Source organism: Lissotriton helveticus, chromosome 4_1, assembly GCF_964261635.1.
Source record: "Lissotriton helveticus chromosome 4_1, aLisHel1.1, whole genome shotgun sequence".
Taxonomy (NCBI): Eukaryota; Metazoa; Chordata; class Amphibia; order Caudata; family Salamandridae; genus Lissotriton; species Lissotriton helveticus.
Window position 1 is genome coordinate 1,521,808,264 of NC_136063.1, and position 23,518 is coordinate 1,521,831,781.

Here is a 23,518-nt window from a genome sequence, read left to right on the forward strand (position 1 = left end):
CTACCTTAGGGGCACAATATGTTTTATTTTGTTTGTATAGAGTCTTGTTAAACTTGAATACATTATGTTCGAGCACTATTTTTAGGCACTCCAATATAAACCAAACCGACCTTCAAACTTCTAATGGTCAAGTGAGGGAAAGGCTGGGATTCACAACCTCTGAAGTTGAGCAGCAACCACCACCATCGCTTTCGGGAACACCTGATGAGTACTGGTGAGGCCAAAAGAGAGCACAGGAAACAAAGTGCTCGGAGCCTACTGTGAACTGCAGTTAAAACCTGGGGGACTGCAAGACAGGTATTTGCAAATAAGTGCCCTGCAGGTGCAATGCTACCATCTAGTCTCCAGGGCAGAGAGGACTGGTCAAGAGTGAGCATCTTGAACCTGTCCTATTTCAGAAAGGTGTTGAGAGGGCAAAGATCTAGAATAGGACGGAGACCTCTCTCCTTTTTCATCAATAGAAAGTAGTGGAAGTAACAACCCCCACCAGCAGGATTTCAAGCCCACAGCCCATGCTCCCATTTAATGATCCACTTCTTGTCCTCCCTGGCTGAAGTACCTCTGTCAGTAAGTTGGTTTTTATTTCCACCACCGTATGTTAGAGGTCAAGGGTGTCAGCCGCGAATTTTGTCACCGTAGCAAAAGATGCATTCTCTTCAGTGGCCGAAACAGGTGGAGTGACAAAATCAGTGTCAGGAGAGGCGTCTAGCCCACTGAACTCACCTAACTCATCATACCATTTTCCTTCTAGGAAACCCTGGGCAATATCAGCAGGGTCAGAGGCCCCATACTCCACATCCTCTTCAAATTTGGAACCCAGACATGTGCTTCAGAGGGAGTCTGTTGCCTGAGGATGTGGGACATCGCTTGGTAAAATACTTGAAGTTGGGCAGGAGTCGTTCTGGTGCCTGGGAAGTGCAAAAACTGATCAAGCGCCAGCTCTGCAGGTGAGGTTTGTTGGAGCAGGGCCTAGAGGGTGATCTTACGCTCCTACCAAGGATTCAGAAGGTTACGGGGAAGTCAAATGGTGCTTTCACTTTATTCCTTAGACTTACAGGACGGAGATTTGGACTTCACAGGAGACCAGTCAGGAGAATGTCTCCAGGAACAAGCCCATGAATGGCTGCAGTACTGAGACGGACTTCTTGAACGACACACTGTTTGCCCACGAGGAGCTTCATTGCCCTTTCATAATCACCTTTCGGTGCATCGAGAGCAGTCAGAGTAGGCCTCCAAGTCGTGGCCCGACGCAAGGCACCAAAGCCAGACCAAGTGGGGTATCAGTCACAGACATCTGTCTGTGGCATTCCCGGCAAGGTTTGAATCTCGTAGGTTTCTAAGGAGACTTATTTCCCTACACACTGGAAACAGAAAAGAACTAGCTAAACGAATGCAGAGAAAAAAAATGGTCAAAGGAATGACTGAGGTAGTTCTCCGGATTCGAGACTGTGTGCAGAAAGAAAGGAATCGGTCAGTGCACTGGAGTGGCACCTATAAAGCCACAGCACATATCACATCCGGTGCAGACGAAGTTGATGCAGAGCAGTCGGCAGCATCTTCCAGCATGCAGAAGTACTGCTGAAGATTTCACGGATCCAGTCCAATGCCTGGGGACTATTCGGAGGCAAGAAACCTGTGCTTATTAGTCTCCTCCAGAGAAACACATACCTACTAGAAAACAAAGTCATCTTACCCTATTAAAAAACATTAACGAGTGGAGTAAAAATGTGTGCACATTCTACAATTGGGAAACTCTTCAGAGAATGCCAGGAAGAATACTAATATTATACATGTCCAAATTCGGTCGGAGTTTGCTATTATCCTGGTGTAAAGGTCCTGACGGGATCTGCTTATGAAGAATGTTATGGTTTATTGACCACATCTTTCGGAAGAAAAAGGCTTGTTGTGACTTGCATTTATTTTTAATATGCGACGCCTCTTCACCCACTGTATCTATGTTGCAATGCCCCACGATATGGTGTACATTACAATGCTAGTGAAGAGATTTAACATGTTCCTAAATAAACATTCCGAGCGACAACATTGACAAGGCACAGCATTTCACCGGTGACTTCTCTCGAATAGCTGGAGGGCCCTAACATAAAAAGGGCAGTAAAGTCTGAGAGGCATGCTTCACGACTAGTAGAACTAGCAAAACATAAAAGTTGGAAATATAAAATACTTATGAGTTCCTTCAATGTACAAATGGCAATCAAAGAACACTACACACTGTAGTGGACCATATATTATGTAGAGTTTTGCCTGTACTGTAGATTTATATTTCAGTAAAAATATAGGGAACACATTTACAGCACTTAACGGGTTTACAGATGCACATCGGGCAGAAGGAAAATATACACCAAAAATAAATAACTAGGGCTGATTAAGCGAGACAGGAAAAAGTCATTTTATTTCAATGGGTAACGAAAACGATTTACGAGAGGTCTGACATTTTGAAAACACAGATCACTAAAATACTTCTTACCTTTTAATCTTCCATTTAAATCAACTAAATCCCTGTCTGGTGCATTACAGTGGGTCCAATTTTTTTGCAAGTGTGTGGGGCAGATGGGGAAGTGGGGAGAAATGGTCGGAATTTCATACCTACAAACTGCTAAACCTCATTATTCCGTACTTCTCTGATTACATTTGAAAACAAAAAGGGGAGGGGCATTGTGAAGCCAAACATGTTGACTGATACAGATTCTCTCCCTGTCCAGAGCCACCTATCTTGGTGTAGCTAGGCTTTCAGTCTACCTCCTGTTTTGCATGCCCAATGGCAAGCTTTTGTTTGAGTTCTTTCTCATGACTGATCACGGCATATCAAGCTGGTGGTCAGCCAGGATCAGCGTGATTTGCCCCGCTAACGGCACTTTCCACTGGAAGTCATTCAAAAGATCACCACCCCATACCTACTTGGCAGTGGAGCATCCGATGCCCTGTGTGGAGACGACTTGTGCTCAGACTGTCAGGGCTGATATGCAAGGACACGGTCCTCTGACGATGGGACAGATTGATCAAACAAAAGTCAATGAGGAGGCATACCTATCAATACGATCGCTCTCAATTACAGTTTTGCACATTATCCCTCTTCTGAATGCTTCATTCAACAGACCATGAAACCTAATCTGCTCTGGTTGCCAAGAATTGATAGAACACCCATCTTAGAACATAGTACGGGATCGTACCTATCTTACTCTATCACAGGCTCATGGATTTCAAAATGTTCATGACGGTGTGCATCCAACAGAGTGCCCTTAAACCTTCGGCGAAGATAAATGTCTGAGCTGCAGATTGGTTGCACTTGGTGAAGTACAGCAGTAATGTGCAACTCAGGCAAATTATTAAGATTGTAACAGAATACTGTTAAGCACTCACTGAGACATGAATGGCCAATGCCTTCAAAGGACTATGGTGAATCTTCCAGTCTGCACTGAAAAACCAAGCATGTAGACCAGGATTAAGCATTTAACCTCAATGCATGAATTCAGGCTACAAAAACTAATACTGACACGGCAAAATATTGATCTAAATAAACTAACCATGTGAATGTCTGAGGAAGAGTGACAGATTAGTAATGTGGACTGTAAGCAAAAAAGAGACCCGGAATAACCAGCTCTTGAACAAGGTCATCCAATTGGAGGATGAAAATCATGGAGGGTTACATGGAATTTTGGCCCTGCTGAAAGGTGTGAGGACACACCTCTGTGTTAAATCTTGGAAGCCTGGATTCCAAATATTACTGAATGTGCCTTCCTGCACTAATTTTGAGAGCACACTTTGGCATTCTTTGTATTGTGAGGTGTAAGGAAAACAGTCCAGCCTAGTTTTTTGTCTTTTACATCAACACAGAGCTAATCTCGGAATGACCCTGAAAACTGCAAAGGGAAAATAACTCTTTTTCGGCCACAACTATATGAGATATTGTCATAAAAAGTTTAAGTGCTTAGGGAAAGTGCAATGCAAAGTCATCCTGCTTTTCCCCAAACCTTAGAAAAAAGCATAAAGCAAGCAACTTAATTACTCTATGTCTCACCCTCATTCCGGCATAGCCATTTCTATAAATTGTGATGGCTAAACTGTGCAATAATAATTTAATGACTACAGCTGCCAATCGATACAGCTTAACTTCAAGAATCCACAACAGATGTAAGTTTTTAAACTCGCTACATTTTGCGCTCTTATTTTTGCAAGCTTGCATTCTTGTTTTATAAACATCCAATGGGTTTATAGAACATGGAGAATGTTCCATCTTTCAAAGGCAGCTCATGGAGCAAGACATTTAAAGCTCCAGTATACGGGGGTGATGCAGGTGAAAAATATCCACTAAAACCCACAAGTTGACTACTTACTAGTAAAACGAGTAACTAAAAATAAATACAGAAAGTCAATATGAAAGAAAGATCTGTTAAACCACTTCGGTACAAAGAAACTTTTATAATCTTTATCTGGATACTTGCCCGAGTTTACATTTTAAGGCTGAGAATTCAAACTGCATTAGAACATGTGAAAGCTTCTTTGACCAACAACAAAAAACACATCTTGTGACACTGCTGTGACCTGCGGTAATACCCTGCCAGCTTCCCAAATATTTGTAGCCATTTTACTGTAAATGGACGGCTGTTTTAGGATGCAGCCAAAGGCTGAAATTAGTGGTTGCAGTAAATTCAAAGCCATTGCTCTGCTCTTGCTTAAGGCCAGTAAAGGAACGTTTTGATATTAGGTTAGAAAAACTAGGTCACTTGGCTTGTCCAGTAACTTCCCACACTGGCTTCTAGTTTCCCGTTTGACCTTTACAGCCCTCTCCACAAGAGGTCCTGTAAGCTGCAACTAGGCTTGCCACAAGAGCAGCATTTGCAGAATGTGCATCCTACAATTAACATTTAAGGGAGGATGGCAAGGACCAGAGTGCAGCCAGGGTTTCTATTTCGGGTGAAAAAGGCAAAGGACAAAAGACAGGTCATCTTACATGCCTTTCTTGTTATAATCCTCAAATGGTGGGACGGTTTCACTGCTTCTGGCTGGGATTTTCCTTAAAGGAGCTGAACATGGTCCAGACTTGAGATTTTCTCTCGGACAGTTGCTGAATAGTTCAAAACTGAAGCTGTGGTGTAAATTGGATTCACCGATCAAAATAAAAAAGAAAACTTACTTCAGAAGCACTGGCCAACCTTACAGTAGCCAAATAGCAAATGTGTTAAGACCGCACGCTTTCTTTTTTAATGTTGTAATATTGGTCCGCACAAATGAAAATGCACTGGCGTTTTAAGAGGCATATAGGTCTGGAGAGTGAAAGGGCAAGGCCACCCCTACAAATCTTGTATTACTTTTAGTTAGGAGCATACCAAATATCTCAAAGCTCCATTGAAATTAAGAGGCCAAGGACTTGCAGCTCTGGGCTTCAGTGCACAGAGTAGAACAGCCCACTTTCTCCTTGAAGGAAACACTACACCAAAGACGCGCTAGGATAATGCAGATGGGACTGAGCGGCAGGTTTGCTTTGAAGTCCTTGGCAAAATAAGTACATTAAAGGATCATTCTGGATCAATTCTGTGCAGTAAGTGACCACGGGGCACAGTGAAGTACTTCATTGGGCATCATAGATGGGGTAACACTGTTTACATTCCACAGGGAATAATCAATGACTATCCAATAATTGAAAACCTTATCACATATCAAAGAGCTATTTGTAAGAAGAGAGGGGAAAAAAAGGAACACAAAAAACCCACAAATAAAACTGCATTATCCCAAGGATGAGAAGCATCATAAAGTATCAAATGGATCAGCTGTTTCATTTTAACGTTGCCTCAGAGAATTTACTCCGATAGGTAAGGAGGGAAACCTTGTGAGCAGAAATGAGAAGGTAACAATAAGCTGGCAGGGAAGTAAAAAAAGAAAAACGTAAGAAAAAACAGGTAACCTCATGAGCTAAAACAGAGCGCTCCATGGGCATTTACAAAGGATGCCCCTATGGACTTTCAACGTGGTAGGTCAATGGTAAATAAAATGCCAGTTGGGTTTAGAGGAGCGTCAAAATAGAAAGGTATATTTACCTCAAAAATGCCAGATCCCGAAATATACCACATAGGCACCTTTACTACAGCACACCGATTTCTGAGAGTGAGCCTATGTGTGGTATACGTAGAACTGCTTACACGCTAAACTGAAAATGAACTGGCATCACAGCAGGAAGACTACTGCAACTGCAAGATGTCACAAAGCAAATGCCCAACAAAAGAATTAGCAGCTGGCTGGCTCCGCTATAAGATGCATTTGGTTGAAACCAAGAGTTTCAGACTTAATGAAGCAGGATAACACTTTCATTGCTCCATCAGTTTGAGGTGTGAAATGGCACAAGATTCTGAAGATTGGAGAAGAAAACTTCAATGGTCCCTAAAACGATTGAGGAGGTAAATTAATAACATACGCGAGAATACGCTGAACATTTCAGAAAAGTAAGTGCCACAAGCTCAGCTCTCGAGAGCGGTCAAATCTAAGGCAGAAGGACATCAATGGATCCCTGCCAAAACACAAGCATTGAAAATGCAACAGGTCTCACCTTTGATTAAGTTAAAGCTATTTGCTTTGCTAATGGTATTGTATAGCAAAGCAAATGGCTTTAACTTTATGAAAGGCGAGACCTATTGCATTTTTAATGCCTCCAGGTGTTTATAACAGGCTCCAATTGAGCACTTTGGAGTTGAGGCTGCAGGCAGTACAACTTTCACACCTAGCCCGTCTGTGGGTCAAAAGGGTGTTCAGATTACATGACCATTCAAAATATGGACATTCTGCAGAGCACAAATAGCAATGTCCTGCATTGCAGTTGTGATTCTATGCAAGTGTGTGAAGGAGCTACTTATTGGTCAAAACAACGAGGTGAAAGTAAAATCATTTATTTTAGTTACCCATTTAGTTTAAACTGCTAACCATTGACAAAACCCAGTCGGGGACGGCATGAATCGGCTGCGGCTGTGTTTTGTCAATTTTTGTTAGCTCTTAACTGTGAGGGGAGGGGGGCGGTGTAATTTTAGTTTAAAGAAAAAAAATAACTAACTTTCTTAGCCGGTCCCAATCCTGCGTTGCATCTGCTTAGGGGCCTCACATGTTCCTATTTTTCCCGGGGCCCCACATATCCTAGGACCGGCTCTGCCTTTACCATAAAGAATTACGAATTCCTTTAAAATGGATGACTTTGAGTTGACAAATTTCGGGCAGGATGTGGTTCCTGTCTGTACTTTAAATCACTCGCAGCCGCGCTCTCCGCCTCGTCTTATTGCCTCGGATGGTGCCAGCCCAGTTACAATCTGCTCTAATTGAAGGAAAACAGATAACTAGAAGCGCTCAGTAGGGGGGAGGGCAGGAGGGATGGGCGGGGCACCCAATGTGTACTTTGCACCATCTGAACACTGAAACCTCCTAAATTCACACCAAATAGGAGTCAAAATTTACTACTACGTCTGCGCATTCGTGACATTTTTCAGGGAGTGCCGACAGTGTGCCACTGTGATCCTCTACAAGTTTATCAGCGGAAATGTCGGGTGGCGTTTAGAATTTGGGTGGCGGGCGCAAAGGGTCTCAGAGTCTGAAGACACGGTCAGTGTATGGGGGGGGCAGACTCTGGAATAGTGAGGCTAGATTCTTTAATGAGGTTTAACCGTTTTCCACACGTGGCTCGGTTTTCCAAACAGAATGGCCGCCTTCTGTCATTTTCTGTAAACTCTCACCCCTACCGGCCGGGGGTGTGTCGGTGGTGTGTTTAAGCAACCCAGAGTGGGGGATTGTGGGGCGAGAGCAAGACCCGCTGCTGCCGGAGATTAAGACATCAAGGTCACAAATCTGCATTGGATTCCGAGCAGAAACACCCCACGGGGCCCTCTTTACAGCGTTAACTGTTTTGGAATCAACAGTTCTCCCAAGACATAAACGCACACCATTACACAGGCACGGTGATATACAGCACCCTGAGGTTGGAGGAATACCAGAATGGGCCGTCCTACAAATTGTGGAAACCAAAACAGTAAAAAATAAATGCATGGCAAGGTGAAATCGTTTATCACACGTAAAAGGGCAATAGCTGCAGAAGGAATACATTGCGTTCTAGAAATGGCAGAGGGTCAGTACGTTTATACCAAAAAACGCGTTGGGAATTGTTAGAATTGAGTTAGTTTGTTTTGTGTAAAGGGCCGGGTGGCTACTTTCCTTTTTGGCCTTTCTGTAGCCCCTTGTGTACTCTGAGAAATGTATATGGGACGTAGACATATGTAAATATACACATAATACAAAAGTGTGCATGGTTCCAACGGGCTGTAACAGCAAGAAGGTGCATCTTGGATTTATTAGAGATCCTTGTGTTAAAATCCGTGAGAAGAAATTGTGGCCGAGTCACCCAAGTTCCACCAGTAGAAACAGGCGGCCCACTCTCCAGCCACACGTGTTCCAAAATCCCTACCTGCATCAAGTGATCCTGTGCAGATCAGCGTTCTGTCTTGACCCCTTCGCCCATCGATATGTGAAGCCACAGGAAAATCTTCGCCCATAGCTCTGGGGGTGTTTAATTAATAATACTAGGCCCGGCAAAGACATGCATCGCCCTGGAGAGGGCAAACCGCAGTCCAGTTCCCTCGTCCTGTCCTTTGCACACAGTTGTGAACCAGAGTCCAGCCACTGAATGCATATCCGGTTCCACCTGGAGCGGCCGTGGTTACTGGGAGTGTTCCTGCCTGTAACGGAGAGCAAAATTGCTAACAGCACCCATGTCACTTCTAAGCTTTGTAAATAATAGGCATTACTGTTACTCAATTTAAAGATATCTGATCGACCTCAGAAGGATGGTCTGCCCATGACATCAGATGTCGGCTTGGAGAGTCGAACACTCGTTTCTACCTCGTACTATGATTGTGAGGTAGTTTTACTCAGCCCCGTTTGTCGGTCTACAACCCACAGCAACGTACACCACCTTACCTACGTTGGAGAGCTCCGGTCCTCTTGGCCGCCGGTCTGTTCACGTGGGGTCGGCTCTAAACACCAACAGGATCCTTTATCACCGCGCCAGTCGGAAGTTCCGCCACAGCAGCGTTCCCATAGGACATTATTTAACAAGTAAAACAAGCGGTGTAGCAGAGAAAAGTGAACGGCTCTGCTGGAAGGGGCTAGGCCAAGCTTTTTATTCACTGCAACCCCCATAAGGAGCTGAACGTGTGAGGCGATAAACTACGGAAGCAAATCTTAGCCCGTAACTCTAGAGAGAATGAATAGGACCTCCCCATTAAATACAGCACTCGCACTCAGCTTGATTGGCTCCGGAGGATCAAGCATCACCGAACGAAGCAATCTCAGCCTTGTTGGTCGGTCTACAACCCTCAGCAACGTACACCACCTTACCCATGTTACAGATCTCTGTTCCTCTCGGCCGGCAGTCTGTTCACGTGGGGTCGGCTCTAAACACCAACAGGAACCTTTATCACCGCGCCAGCCGGAAGTTCCAGCACAGCAGCGTTTCCATAGGACTTTATTTAACAAGCAAAACAAGCGCGGTACCGCAAAGGCAGACACGTGTTTATTTTCGCATCGCGCTTTCACTGCAAGTGAAAGCGCGATGCGAAAATAAACATGCGGCTGACTTTGCCAAAGCCGAATACAAATAATAAAGTGCACGCACGCCGCCAGTAAATAATCCAACCCCGGTAGGCGGGGCCAAAAGGAGACAAGGCGGCAAAAAGGAGGGACTAACTGTTTTCCGATCTTTCCTAGGGCAGACAGATATTTTGTTCATGCATTGATTTACAAACACATATGCACTAGTGCAATATGCTCTGCATGTGCACACATTGTTGCACACTTACAACTGACCATGGCACATAATGCATGCACTGAGACATGCCAGAGTCTGGCAGGCATAGATCCCAGTGAGTCCCACTGCTCAAATCAGCAACAGGTGCAAAGCTGGTCACCCTCCTTTGCCGTCGTGAACCAGTGCATGGCTAACAGTTGAAGGCACATTGTTATCATATTGAACAACTTATTAAATACTTTAGGTGGAATTCAGACCTTCATTAGTACCCCTAGATTAGAAATGCATCCAGGTACATTGATCTACCCAGGCCGGGAAATGCCGATACATCTCAAAGAGATCCCATATGTAACATGAATGGAGTGGCAGGAGCCGTTAAGAGCAGGTCCCTGTCTGCTAGGCGGCTCATGGGATTCAATACACAAAAGGGGAGCATGTGCAGGCTTGTTAATCTGTTGCATTTAGAGGAACATATGGAAAGTGAGCAGACAAACTAAGCATACCACCTGGCTGATGCTCCACATGAGAATCGTGGCCTGCAGTAACCAACCCATTTGCTTACCATTTACCCATGCACTTTGTTGCTTGGTGCTCTGGTCGTGCTTCTAGGAGTATGACCCAAACTCCTCATGCAAGATGCCACTAACAATTCTATGATCTTCACAATTATGTCCATTCAAACCAAAACACTTTCAGGCACCATGCCCTAGGCTCTCTTAGACAGTCACAATTTGAAGAACATTGGCATGGTAAAAGCATGAATTTTAAGATTATACTGACTGAAAGCTCAGAAAAGTCCTGGGGTCAATAAAAGAACTGACGCACAAGCCAAAGTACAAAACTAAAAGGTGGCGTTTTCCATTTATCGGTTAGTAAGTAACAGTAAGACGGAGCCAAGTATAAATCCATTTAATTCTAAACAAATCTCATTACAAAATTTTTTTATTTATGCTTTGCCTTACTAAATTTACATTCAACCGGAAGAAACCACCACTGGGTTTTCTTTGAATGAAGCAAACTATTACCTGGCCAAAATTTTTAAAAACCTTTAAATAAACCGAGAACTGACACTCACATGTTTGGTAGGAGGTTCACTTTGAGGTAATGAGCTGGGTGTCAGAACTGGAGAGTTTGATTGACTGCAGAGCTCTGGAAAAGGATTTGGGATAGCTGGCAAGGACGATGTTCGGAACTGCTGTTCCTCTTCTTGGAGACGTCTGCAATAACAAAATATAAAAAAAGATCAGGAACCATTGAATTCAAAAGGTCAATCTCAATATCTAATGCAAGGGTCATATGAAAAATTTCAACAGCCTTAGGATCACTAAACATCATGGAGACAACACCCAAGAGTGTAGAATAACTGCTACCATGCAGTCCTGATTCACCAAGAGGCATGATGGAAAGTATTGTCCAGAGTGGGAAGAGCGGAACCCTAATGCAATGCATTTCTGATAGCCACATCAGGCCATGTTATACAGCAGTGCAGCTACTTTCCAACACTGCTGAAAAGGTTTGAAAATAAACAAAAAGTGCCACGACTGTAAACATTGGTCCAGTCATATCGTTTTTTTTGCTGCGAGAGGAAGGGGCAAGCAACGATAGGGGTGGGAGGACAGAGTAAGGCACAGTGGGATGAGATGGGAAAAGAAAGGGGGGAGACCAGGGAAGCAACAGTGCTAGAGGGATAAGAGCAAGCAAAAAAGCAGATTGGACAGGGGAGATGGGCTGCAACCATGCTATGGAGCACTACAACTTGAAGGGGAAAAAAGGGGTCTCTAGAAGCACGCAACCAGTGGAACAAAACTGGCCACTGACAGAATGCAGTGATTTGGTCTACGCTCCATGGAAAGGACAAACACATGAAGAGAAAGTGAAAACAGCACATGCTGACCATAGAGAAGCAAGCAAATAAGAGTGACAAGGATGTCAACCAATGGTAAGTAATGGGCTGTCTCTATACAAAATGCCTCATAGGCGACAGTCCATTTGTAACAGCCAATCCAGGCAGTCCAAACATGCCAAGTTTCTTATGCCGCCTTTGCGTGTACAACGTATGTAGCATCCACCATACAACCATTTTATGTGGAGCCAACGCTTCGATTACAGCCTCAGCATAAAAAAGTTGCAATTAAGCAATATTCTTCCAAAATTAGTATGACAATCAATATAAAGGAAATTTCAAATACTCAATGTCTCAGGAAATATAAGAGTCAACACAAACAGAAATGGTTTTCAAAATCCAATACCTCCCACCTCCTAATTACTAGTACTTGAAGCAGTTCTTGGCTTTGACACCTTGAGCACCATAGAACAATTGAGTGCACGAACAGCAACCTCCAAATAAAGTCACAAGAAACATTTCAAGACGGACACTCAGCATTCAGTAATTGATCCACATTACCACTGCTTAGGGTTCGATCCCCGGCTCCGGCGGCAGGTTAGCCCAGCACCATGTGACTCTGGGCAATAGCTCGCTTAATCTTCCCGACGGCCCCCAGCGCCTAGAGACCCTTACGGGTGATTGTGCGCTTTACAAATGTGGATTATTATTATTATTATTATTATAGCTTCTGTGGAGCAATAGTGCACATTCTGGAGCACACAGGAACTGCTACAGTTAAGCCAAACATTAAATGAGACCGAATCAACATATTGTACAATAAAGTGGACACGCAAATTTGCTGTATAAGCAAAGTTCTTTATCCCGATGCTGCAGCGTACAGAGTAAGATGAAGACAAACTCCTCTTTATATGAGCAGGGAAGCACACCGGACAATTAAAAGCTGGACTCTGGTCAAATTGTCCAGTCAAACTAGATTATAGAAGAAAGAGTTGGACCAGATGAGCCCAAGATCAAGTCAACAATGTGGTTTTGCCAGTATGACTTGGTTATTGTTTAGAGTGGAAGACTATACTTTAACAGTATGCACTCTAAACAAAGCTACACCTTGAAATGGGGTAACAAGAGGGGTGAAGCCGCACCATGGAAAGAATGGCTGCTCCTGAGTTAGCTCCATGCCTATAAGGCTTCTATAGAACATCTTACCATATGTACAACTGTCAAAAGCAACTTGAAAAGGTGATTGAATGTCACTGGCGCAGAGGGGGCCGGGGTCAACTATGTGCCAGAGGAGAAGTCGACCCCAACTGAGGCAACGCAGCATGCCCTATAAGTAATTTAGGCTGGGACATCACAATACCATTACCGATGCTGCCACCTTTACCGGAGAACACGGTTAGCTAATGCCATACACCCAAACGCATATGGTAAGTTGGCACCGCTTCAGTGAAGTGGTGCTGCCAGAAACTCAGACTCCAACAAACCGCTGCCATGACACTGCAGAGGCTCAACCATGACAAAGGGAAGCTTGTATCAGCCTGGGACTGCACGCAGAAGTGTACAACCATGACAAAGGGAAACAAAGGAATCTACTGAAGAGGATTGGTATAGAGGGAATTTCTTCCCTCAAGTCCCTTATAAAATCAGTTCAAGGCATCTTGCTTTTGCACCGTAAAACTGTAAGACACCAGATTTCCTTAATTTACAGTCACTGCTAAGAACATGCAAGTAAGCCTTCACTGGTGAGACCTGCCGTTTGGAGCCAGTCAGGACAGGCAAAAATGGAGAAATTGTTACTTGTACTTGTACTAGTTAAAGGAAGAATGAGGCAATTATCGTTGCTTAAAAACTGTGACCCTCTCTTCCTCTTCCTCTTATGGCTGGGAAATCACAGCTATGTTAAACCCAGATCAGTTGACTTTTGGGTGAGTGCTTGCAATGTTCAACTCTGTCCATCATCCCCTTTGGTTTTGCTTTGTTCGCCCTAAGTTGGCAGGGTAAGCCCAGACGTGGGTCCCTTGCTATCTTTGTCACTGGATTCAAGCTAGCCTGGCTGATGACGGCTGATTAGCCAGAAACCGGCCCCAGCATGCTTGTTTCCGGTCTAGGGAAGACCTGGCTTGGCAGTTCGGGCTGGACTGTTCCCATGAGGCATAGGGTCAGACTGATTTGAATATGGCCATGTCTGAACTGGGGTGGTGGAGTGAGCTAAAGAATGATGATGATGGATTAAACCCAGATCAGTTGACTGGGGGTGAGCATATGACCACTGTGAGAAAGCAAATCATGCAACTTAAGCAAAGGTAAGCACAATGAAGTACACCAGCCCTTAACAACAAAGAGGGTAGACTAGTGACCCAACTGAAGGTAACACAAGAGTTTGTCTTTCTATGCCAAAATGCACTCTTCTGAAGCAACTGATTTTTCCAAATACCAACATCCTTTATGGCCCACATAAAGCAGTGCACGAGCCCCTCAAAAACAGTGAGACTAACTTCAGCTGGATGTACCAGACACAGAAGTTGCATTAGCTATTAAGTTACATTTCCATGGGAAATCTGAGAGCACTGTGTTACACTAATATAAAGCCACAATCACAACAAGTACACCTCTATTAAGAAGGGTCTTTTGGAAGAAGATGGGCATATAACATGCGGTAGGAATTCAATAAAGCAGTTCTCTTTACACCTAAACCTGGAAGAGGTGCATTATACCGTCCGACTTCTACGGATCGCCATAGCCATCAGAAAGTCAGCTACAATCAAAGGAATTCAGATGCCGACAAGGAAAGTCAACTGATGCTATATACTGATATCTTGATGACTATTAGTGACCGTTCTACATTAAACACAAGCGATGGATCTTAGTTCAACGTTTTCAACTTTCACAGGATAGAAAACAAACTCGCCCAGGAGTTAAGTGGTGCCCCTGACACTTGAGCGAAGACAACTGCAAGAGAAATGGCAGGACTACCATTTACTTAAATCCCATAAAACCTAAAATAACTCAGAATAAAGATTAATGGAGGCATGGAAAAGATGGCTAGAGGGAGCATATTTGCTTTAATGGAACAAAAAACTTCATTAATTGGGATAAATTACAATCAACGTGAGGGAAATCCAAGCAGTAAAAATGATGTCAGTGCTGCGATTTAAGTAGGTTTTTGGTGTTTTGCAAATTAGAATACTGATCCATATACTATGGTTCACAGACAATCTAATAAAACAATATGCATGGGTGCACAGGCATGAAGACTAGGTATGACGAATGTTTATGCTGCGAACACATTACGAAGTCTAGCACAGGGGTCTCACACCTTCTCCATGATGGGAGCTACTACCGATCAGTGAATATCACCCTGAGCTACTGAAGACATGATCACTGTTACAATATGACCACATCCAATAAGATTTGAATTAATCCACATAGGATTACAGAGAATGACCACCCCTTACAGCCCCACATTCAAGCCTCTATCTACATTTGTTCCTTTAGTCATTTTTTCTTATCCAAGTATGTATTTGCATAGTGGGATTGATAGAACAAGGCCCTCAACATGAATAATCTCTATGCAACTTTGCTGATCTGCGAGAGAAGATAGATGGTCATGTTGCAAACTTTCCTAGTGTGGCAGTCCATGTTTATTTGGTGGTGTGAAGACCTGCTATTAATTTGACTGATTGCTACACCAAGGTTCTGAAAATGAGCTTCACTACCTCCTTCAATGTGACAAGATGCTCCTTATGACTTACTGGGCTGGCCTACCCTTTCATGAGCTACTTCCAGGGAGCTGGTGAGCTACCAGTAGCTCTAAGCTATTGGTTGGAGACCACTGTGGCTGTGGAGAAGTGTGGCTCAATGGTTAGAGCGGCAGACCCTGATGCAGAGGTCAAGCCCGGGACCAGGGTTCAATTCCCCGCCTCGGCGGGTCTTGGGCTCAAAAATTTCACGGACCTGATAATTCTCGCCTCGGTGCCTATTCCAATCATGGAGTCCCACTCTGCAACTCTGGGCAATAGCTTGCTTAATCTCCACAACGGCCCCCACAACGCTAAGGATGCCTGGCCTCCACCTTGGGACCCTTGCGGGTGAGTAGTGCGCTATACAAGTATCAATTTACATTTACATTTTACAGTTCACTGGTCTAGGACTACCCTAGATAATGTACTACTGGTCCTAACATGTTCCTCGAGTGGCATACCATTTTAATTAAAGTCTGGACACTCTAGAATCTGTGTTGCTTGTAAAAAACCTCCAACATGGCATGCATTGTCCCCAAACTTTCTTTATGCAACTGAAACACATAAAGGATGATACAAAACCAATATCGAAGGAAATGCATAATGTACGGCAATCTATACACAAAACTATTCGTATGAATAAATTCTTGCAAGATGATGCTCCAATCAGACTGAAGTCATTTTAGTTAAAGTAACGGGATGCCAAAGTCACCAACACTCGCAATCATGCAATTACCTATAATGGTCTAAAGTCCTTTATAGAACGGATGACAGATATCCAACTGGATAAACTAATGTTTTGGAGACACAGCTTAGAAGCTGCATAGAGAGATCAATGGGATTGCGATCATTCACTCTAGACCCATTGCCAAACTGTCAGTATTTAGTGAAATGGGATCACTGCAAAAAGTTACTCTGGCTTATATGAAACTGTAATCAACATACGTTATTGGAAACCCACAGAACACACCCTGAGATACAAATAGCAAGAGAAACTGCTGAAGAAACACACAGATAAAGAATGATCGCTATTACCACACAAAAGAGAGGCTTGCCTCAAATTGCGTTTTTTTGTGTTGTTATTACAGGATGGCACTGGAATCCGTATAAACTGCACATCCAAAATGTCACCCAACAGTAACTGATGGAGGTGTGGTCACCCCGGAGCAGACATCACACACTTACTCTGGGACTACACAGCTCAACAGCCCCACTGTACTTTAATCTAGGGTACTATTTCCGACAAGAGCGGCCTTTGGGTGGCACTATTGGCAGAGCAAGAACTCCTGCATGATACTGCAGCGATACCAGGCATGACCAATCACAGGAAACTATGGCTACACACCACACTGGCTGAGGCCAAACTCCGTAGTCTGCGTAAATAGAAATCACCCTCTACCTACCCATAAATGGATGCATCCCTCGCGAAAACGACTGCACAAGAGATTAATTTAGAGAACTAATTGCCCGCTTCATATTCATGAGGATATTTGGGGGCATTCCTGGCAGAAAAAACACTTCTTGCTAGGTCTTCTGAATGTAGAACTAGTATTACCTAGACTTTATGCCATATCTTGTTGAGATGCGTTTCCATGATCTTATTGTAGCCAAAATATTAATGAAAGGATAACTCCAGAGGAATAGAAAAATTCCTCTAGACTCCGTATATTATTAACTTCTAGAACAGTCGGTCTCATTTGTTGGAGTAGAACAGTGCTTCACTTTCAACTGTGGAAATCAAAAATAAAAAATCACAACGAATAAGCCAGTTCATCGCTTGACAGATTTCCTGGTGACCTTAAATGTTCTACACAGACATTCGTTTAATCTAAAATACGGCCATGAGTTCTAAAAGCAAGAAACGTCCTGTTACATTGATAGCTTCCTTGCTGAAAATTATGAGCAGCCTACTGTCCTCGTGCTTTAATATGCTACCCTAGTGTGGGATTGAAGGAAGGATTTTTCCAAACGTTTCAATATTGTTATGGGGGTCCAAAATGGATAAATAGATGCATTTTTTGCTTCTGACTTATGTAAATTGGAACATTTCAGACCCATTTAACCTTAGTTGCACATTCTCCACAAGCATTTCCCATAAGATGCTGAAAGAAAACAATCTTTTGTTTTCACTACGTAGATAAATAATTAACTATTTTAGGTGGCCATGCACAATTAATACACTGTGGGTCTGATTATCAAGGGGATGGGGACACCATAATGTGTGTACTGTGTTGAGGCCAGCTTCCCTTTGTGGTGCGAGAGATGCTAAAAGACCTCCCACAGCAAAGAGAATTTCACTAAGGCAAAGACATCCGGTCTCCTGATTATTAATGAGGCAGGAATTGGCTTATGATTTAGAGAAATTTAGGAATGCTTGGATGGCGGCATGCCAAGGATAGAAGACCTCCATCTTAGTATTCAAAATAGCAGTGTGCCGCCACTGTGACCAACACTCTTAAAGGGACAAGGGGTCACAATGCCACAAACCGCATACTTTGATCCAGATATAGATGAATGTATACAGTGGTTTATGAGCGGTTGTCTCTGCTTCAATGCCCCCCAGTCTGCATAAGCAGAGAGTAATCTGACACATTTGGAGAGACTGCATTTTGCAAATGTTTAGCTATTCCATTCTTTGCAACTGTAACAGGCACTTAGTTTCCAAAGCTGTTGTCAATCGCATGAAAATGCATACATCGAGATGCAGGCATGTAGGTCAATCCTGCAGAGGTTTCCTCCTTAAAACACGAATTCCAAGATGGCTGCCCATGCGCATGTGTCATATGACACGTGAGTTTGCCTTAGCTTTGATGCATTGCAGTCATTTCTAATGTACTACTCTACCATGGCAGATGGCTACAATATTAACAAGCATTTGCAATGCAATAGGTCGCGCATTTTGAGTGCCTTGAGACTGGGGTTTGCTGGTCACATCTACAGGGTCGGTGGTGGGGGGGGTAGGAAGGGCGCCCTGACTGGACTTACCCCACACTACTTTTCAACCAATCATCTCTAAAGATGATGGACAATGGTATGGTACTTTACTTCTTTCTTTTTGATTTCATTGTTCAGGGGGTTACGCAGGAGGGGGGGGAAGGGTGGGGCTGAGAGGAGTTTGAGGGTTTGGGGGAGGGGATGGGAGGAGTCTTTGGGGGGGGGGGGGAACGGGTGGGGTTCCAGGTCCTGGGGGGGGTCATCTGATAGCAATAGGCCTGGGTGTTCAGGTAACTGTCGAGTGGCACGAAGGGCAAGACATTTGGAGTGAAGAGTGGTATGTCAGAGGGGGCTCTGCGGAGGGATGGGTGGACCTCCTGGGCTCTGAGCGGAGGAGGGAAGAGATGAGTTATGCCAGCTACTGAATTGCGAATTCTCTCCCTGAATGTTAGGGGACTAAACAACCCAGTCAAGCGCAAAGCAGTCCTCTCCCTCTTAGAACACTCCAAGGCAGATATATGCCTCTTACAAGAGACGCATCTACTGCCAAAGGACTGCATGGGGATGAAGGCGCACAGCTTCCCACACCAATTTTTTTTCTTCCGCGCCGACTAAAACGGCAGGGGTTGCAATCCTGGTGGCCCAGCATTTCAGGGGGAAGGTGTTGCAGAAGGGAGCAGAGATAAGAGGGAGGTTGTTATCATATCGCTTTTCCCTGGGTGGGTTCGAATTCACGATCTGCTCAATTTATGCTCCTAATGAGGGACAGGAACGGTTCTTTCCCTTAGCGAAGTGGCGGCCTCTGCAGATCGCCACATTCTGGTGGGCGGGGACCTTAATCTAGTGTTCGACAACACCCTAGACAGATCAGCCCAGCGCTCCACACAGGCAGGGACCTTCTCCAGCGGGGGACAGACCAGGTTGGAAGAGTTGGGGCTGGTAGACCTCTGGCGCAGCTTTTACCCAGATACTAGAGAATATACCTATTACTCAAATGCCCACCATACATATGCGCGTTTGGACTATTTCCTAGCTTCCACCTCCCTTCAGGCCTTGACTTCTACAGTGGACATTGGCACCGCATCACTTTCTGACCATGCTCCCATCTCCGTGGTGTTCACCTTTCCCCCAGTGACGCGGCCCACGCGCTGCTGGAAACTAAGAGACACGCTATTACATCGCAAAGACGTCATTGACAAAATGAACGGGGCTATCACTGATTACCTATGCCACAATCACACTTCTGACAACTCACCGGCAACACATTGGGCAGCGCTTAAGGCAGTTTTGCGCGGCGAATTCATAGCGGTTTCGGTGGCTGAGAATGTAAAGAGAGAGAACAAAAGGGGCTAGTTAACACAGAAGGTGAAGGAATTGGAGCACATGCATCAAGGGAAGCGCCAACAGCATCGGAGTCAAAACCTCGCGGTGCCATCGCAGCGCGATTTTTACATCGCATCTTCAATCACATCGCATGCAACGATGGCGCGATGTCATTAACATCGCATGCAACTACAGCGCATGCGATGTTAGACATGACAGTGCGATGCGATGTTGGAATACATGGTGGAAAACAAGACACATTGCCAACTGTGTCAGAAAATGATGCGATGCGAATGTTGAAATTCATAAATCACAGCGCGATGCAAAACATGACACATTGCCGATGCGAATGGTGAAAAACATGACAAATTGGCAAATGTATCAGAAAATGTTTCAGAAATCACAGCGCGAATGGTGAAAAACATGACAAATTGGCAAATGTGTCAGAAAATGTTTCATAAATCACAGCGCGTTGCAAAACATGACACATTGCCAACTGTGTCACAAAACGTTTAATAAATCACAGCGCGATGCGAACGTTGAAAAACATGACAAACGCAAAATGTTGAAAAACATGACAAATTGGCAAATGTGTCAACAAAATGGAGCAAAAAGGAACATTAATATGGGCGGAGCTACAAGGAACATTATTATGGGTGGTTGCTGTGTGGCATACTGCATGGATGGATGAGTGAATGGATGGGTGATGGTGGATGTTGCAGAATGGATGGGTGATGGTGGCTGAATGTATGGCTGGGTGGTTGCTAGGGGATGGGTGGATGGGTGGGTTTATGAGTGGCTGGATGCGTGCATGAAGGATGGATGGATGATGGGTGGACGCACGCTATAACATCGAATGGACCATTACGTCAAATAAGTAAGTCGCCTGACCCACTAAAATAAAAGAAACTTACAAGTGCTTCATTTTTATGTTGCTGATTTATGATTTATGTGGGTGGACAACAGGGGAATACGTAAAATACATGCAAAATGCAGGCCCCGCACAAAGGGAGAGGATGTGGCCACACAGCTAGCGCTGCCGACTTTGGTGCTGGGAACCAAGGTTCGAGCCTCGCGTGACACACTAAAATGAAAGAAACTTACAAGTGCTTCTTTTTTATGTTGCTGATTTATGATTTTTTATGCATTTTAATCAGAAACATAAAAAAAAGCACTTGTAAGTTTCTTGCTTTTTTGTGGATTAGGCGAGGCTCGAACCTTAGTTCCCAGCACCAAAGTCGGCAGCGCTATCTGTGTGGCCACATCCTCTCCCTTAGTGCGGGGCCTGCATTTTGCATGTATTTCACTTATTCCCCTGCTGTACACCCCACCAAAATCCAAATCAGCCTCCAGATGTACTTTTATTTATGCAAAGCAGTTAATCTCCCTTAAAAAGGTTGCCTTCCCTGTACAATGTAAACAGCAGCATGAATTACCCCCATGTCACCGGAACAATGTTATAAGCAGAGATTACGCAATATCTGCCATTTAAAATGTTATTAGTCGGTCTAAGAGCTGTCGCCTTCGCATCATTATTGCGGCAGGCCATTTACAATTTTATTAGGGGTGCACTACATGAAATGTGATCGTGCTACCCGACATGATTTAATGTCGTCTGTTATTGTATTTGTAACACCTTATCATTTAAATTAAATACAGGTATTCTCCTCACCTCCAATCAATCACTGCTTTCACCCTTAACAGACGAAAAGCTATGGCATAGCAATGACGCCAAAGGCCCTAATACAAAAAAAAAAAGAAACAGTGGCCCCTCAGCCAGACCAGTGAGAGTATCCAAGGCCCGTCAATTGGCAGAGGGAGATTAAGTGACTTGCCCAGAATCACAGGATGTTGAGCCGGCGCCGAGACTCGAGCCCGGATTTCAAGCTCCCGAGTCGGCAGCTCTGGCCACTACGCCATAGACCGCTAGAATTGGGATCTACATATACTCCTCCAGGGCAACCCTAGAAGTATACGGGACTGGGGTAAGGAGGTGATATCCAAACAGAAAGACATGTGGAACTCTGAAAAAGAGGGGAACCTCGTCTAATCGTTAGAGGAATACACAACCTGATCACAGTTTGAGCACTACGGTCATATTGTAGCGCATATACATGCAGTATAATGTGATATGCGGCACCATGTTTCGTCCTGTACTTTTCCTGATTTCACTTTTCTGTTGAATTGAAGAATGGCGAATGCGCTGGAGTACAAGCAGGTTCACGCGGCAAATACAAAAAAAATGCGTTGTTTTGCCCTGCGACGTGATGTTCTACGGGGTGATGTTCGGGCCAATGGGAAGCAATGCAGTCGCGTTGCAAAAGTCGGCGATGTCTTTCTTCACGATGTAATGGACGGGGCGATGTGACAGACGCGATGTTACAGCGCGCGATCAGTGTGGCCGCGATGTAACGTCATACATCCATGCATCAAAGAACGGGCACACCCAGGGTCTGGAAACAATTGAAAGCAGTGAAGCAACAGTTAAGAGCACTAGATCAGGACAGGGCGGAATATGCGGCACTGAGGGTGAGACACATGTATTACACAGGAGGGGACAGATGCGGGCGGTTGTTGGGTCGTGCACTCAGAGACTAGGCAGCGACACATGGTGAAGGAGATTGAGAGGGAAAATGGAGGTCTAGCGACGGAAGACACAGAGATAGATACAGCATCGAGTGACTTCTATACCTCCTTATATACCGGATCTCAGTTGGACCGGAACGCCGGGGAGTCCTTCCTGGCTACTATTCCTCTCCCGGCCCTCACACTAGAACAATCTGAGCTCCTAGAACGCAGCATCAGACCGGAAGAAGTCATTACCGCCATTTCCAGGCTAAAGCTGGGGAAGGCACCCGGGCCTGACTGCTTCACCGCGCTATTCTACAAGAAGTTTTGCCCCCGCGTAGTTCCCCTGATTACCGTTCTCTTTAATTCCTTCTCAGACCCAGGTGCTATTCCAAGGGACCTCCTGGAGGCTACTATTTCTGTTATTCCCAAACCCGGGAAGGACCATTCGAAGTGCGAGGCATACCAGCCCATATCACTACATAATATAGATCTTAAACTTTATACCAGCATATTGGCAGCGAGACTGGCTCCGCTTATGCCAGGCCTAATTGAGCCAGACCAAGCGGGATTTATCCCGGAGCGGCAAACTGCAGATAACACCAAGAGGGCTCTGCATTTAATAGAGAAGGCCACGCGGACATCTGGGGAGTACATGATGCAAGCAAATGATGCTGAAAAAGCATTTGATCGTGTTCACTGGCCGTACTTAGAACAGGTCTTGGTCAAGGCAGGGATGGGAGACAAATTCCGCACATGGATCCTGAATTGTTACACATGGCCCTCCGCGACGGTACGGGTCAATGGCTGCTCCTCGCCCCGCTTTCCCATCGAACGGGGAACGAGACAGGGATGTCCTCTGTCGCCATTGCTCTTTGCTCTCTACACGGAGCCGCTGGCTCAGGCAATGAGGCTTGCCCCCACAGTTAGTGGGGTTAAATTTGGGGCATATGTGCAAACCATCAGCTTATATGCTGATGATGTCCTCTTATCGCTATTCTCACCCAGGGAGTCATTGCCGGCGAGTGTCGAAATCTTAGATTCGTTCGCGCAGGTTGCGGGATTCAAAGTTAATATGAGCAAGTCGGTGGCGCTGGACCTTTCACTGGAGGGCCCCACCCGGGCTCATTTGCAGGAGCTCGTCCCCTTGCGCTGGGCTTCGGCCGCCATACCCTACCTGGGAATCCATCTGGCAGCTACACTACAGGACACGGTCCACCTCAACTATGCCCGCATTCGTCAGACTGTCAGGTCAGATCTGGGTAGATGGAGACACCTTCCACTATCCTGGTTGGGCAAAGTGGCTGCCATAAAAAG

At 44.8% G+C, this 23,518-nt stretch overlaps 1 protein-coding gene across 4 annotated transcripts in view; it reads right to left on the reverse strand.

Annotated features, from left to right (window-relative positions):
- The window catches only part of GRB10 (growth factor receptor bound protein 10), an 807,319-nt gene that overhangs the window by 335,220 nt on the left and 448,581 nt on the right, over positions 1-23,518 (reverse strand). For all 4 annotated transcript variants that reach the window (XR_013610607.1, XM_078688120.1, XM_078688119.1 and 1 more), the window contains one exon: positions 10,869-11,010. Coding sequence is in view for 3 of the 4 variants with exons in the window: in XM_078688120.1 (XP_078544246.1) it covers positions 10,869-11,010 (142 nt within the window). In the remaining variant the exon portion in view is untranslated. The remainder of the gene's footprint in view (positions 1-10,868; positions 11,011-23,518) is intronic.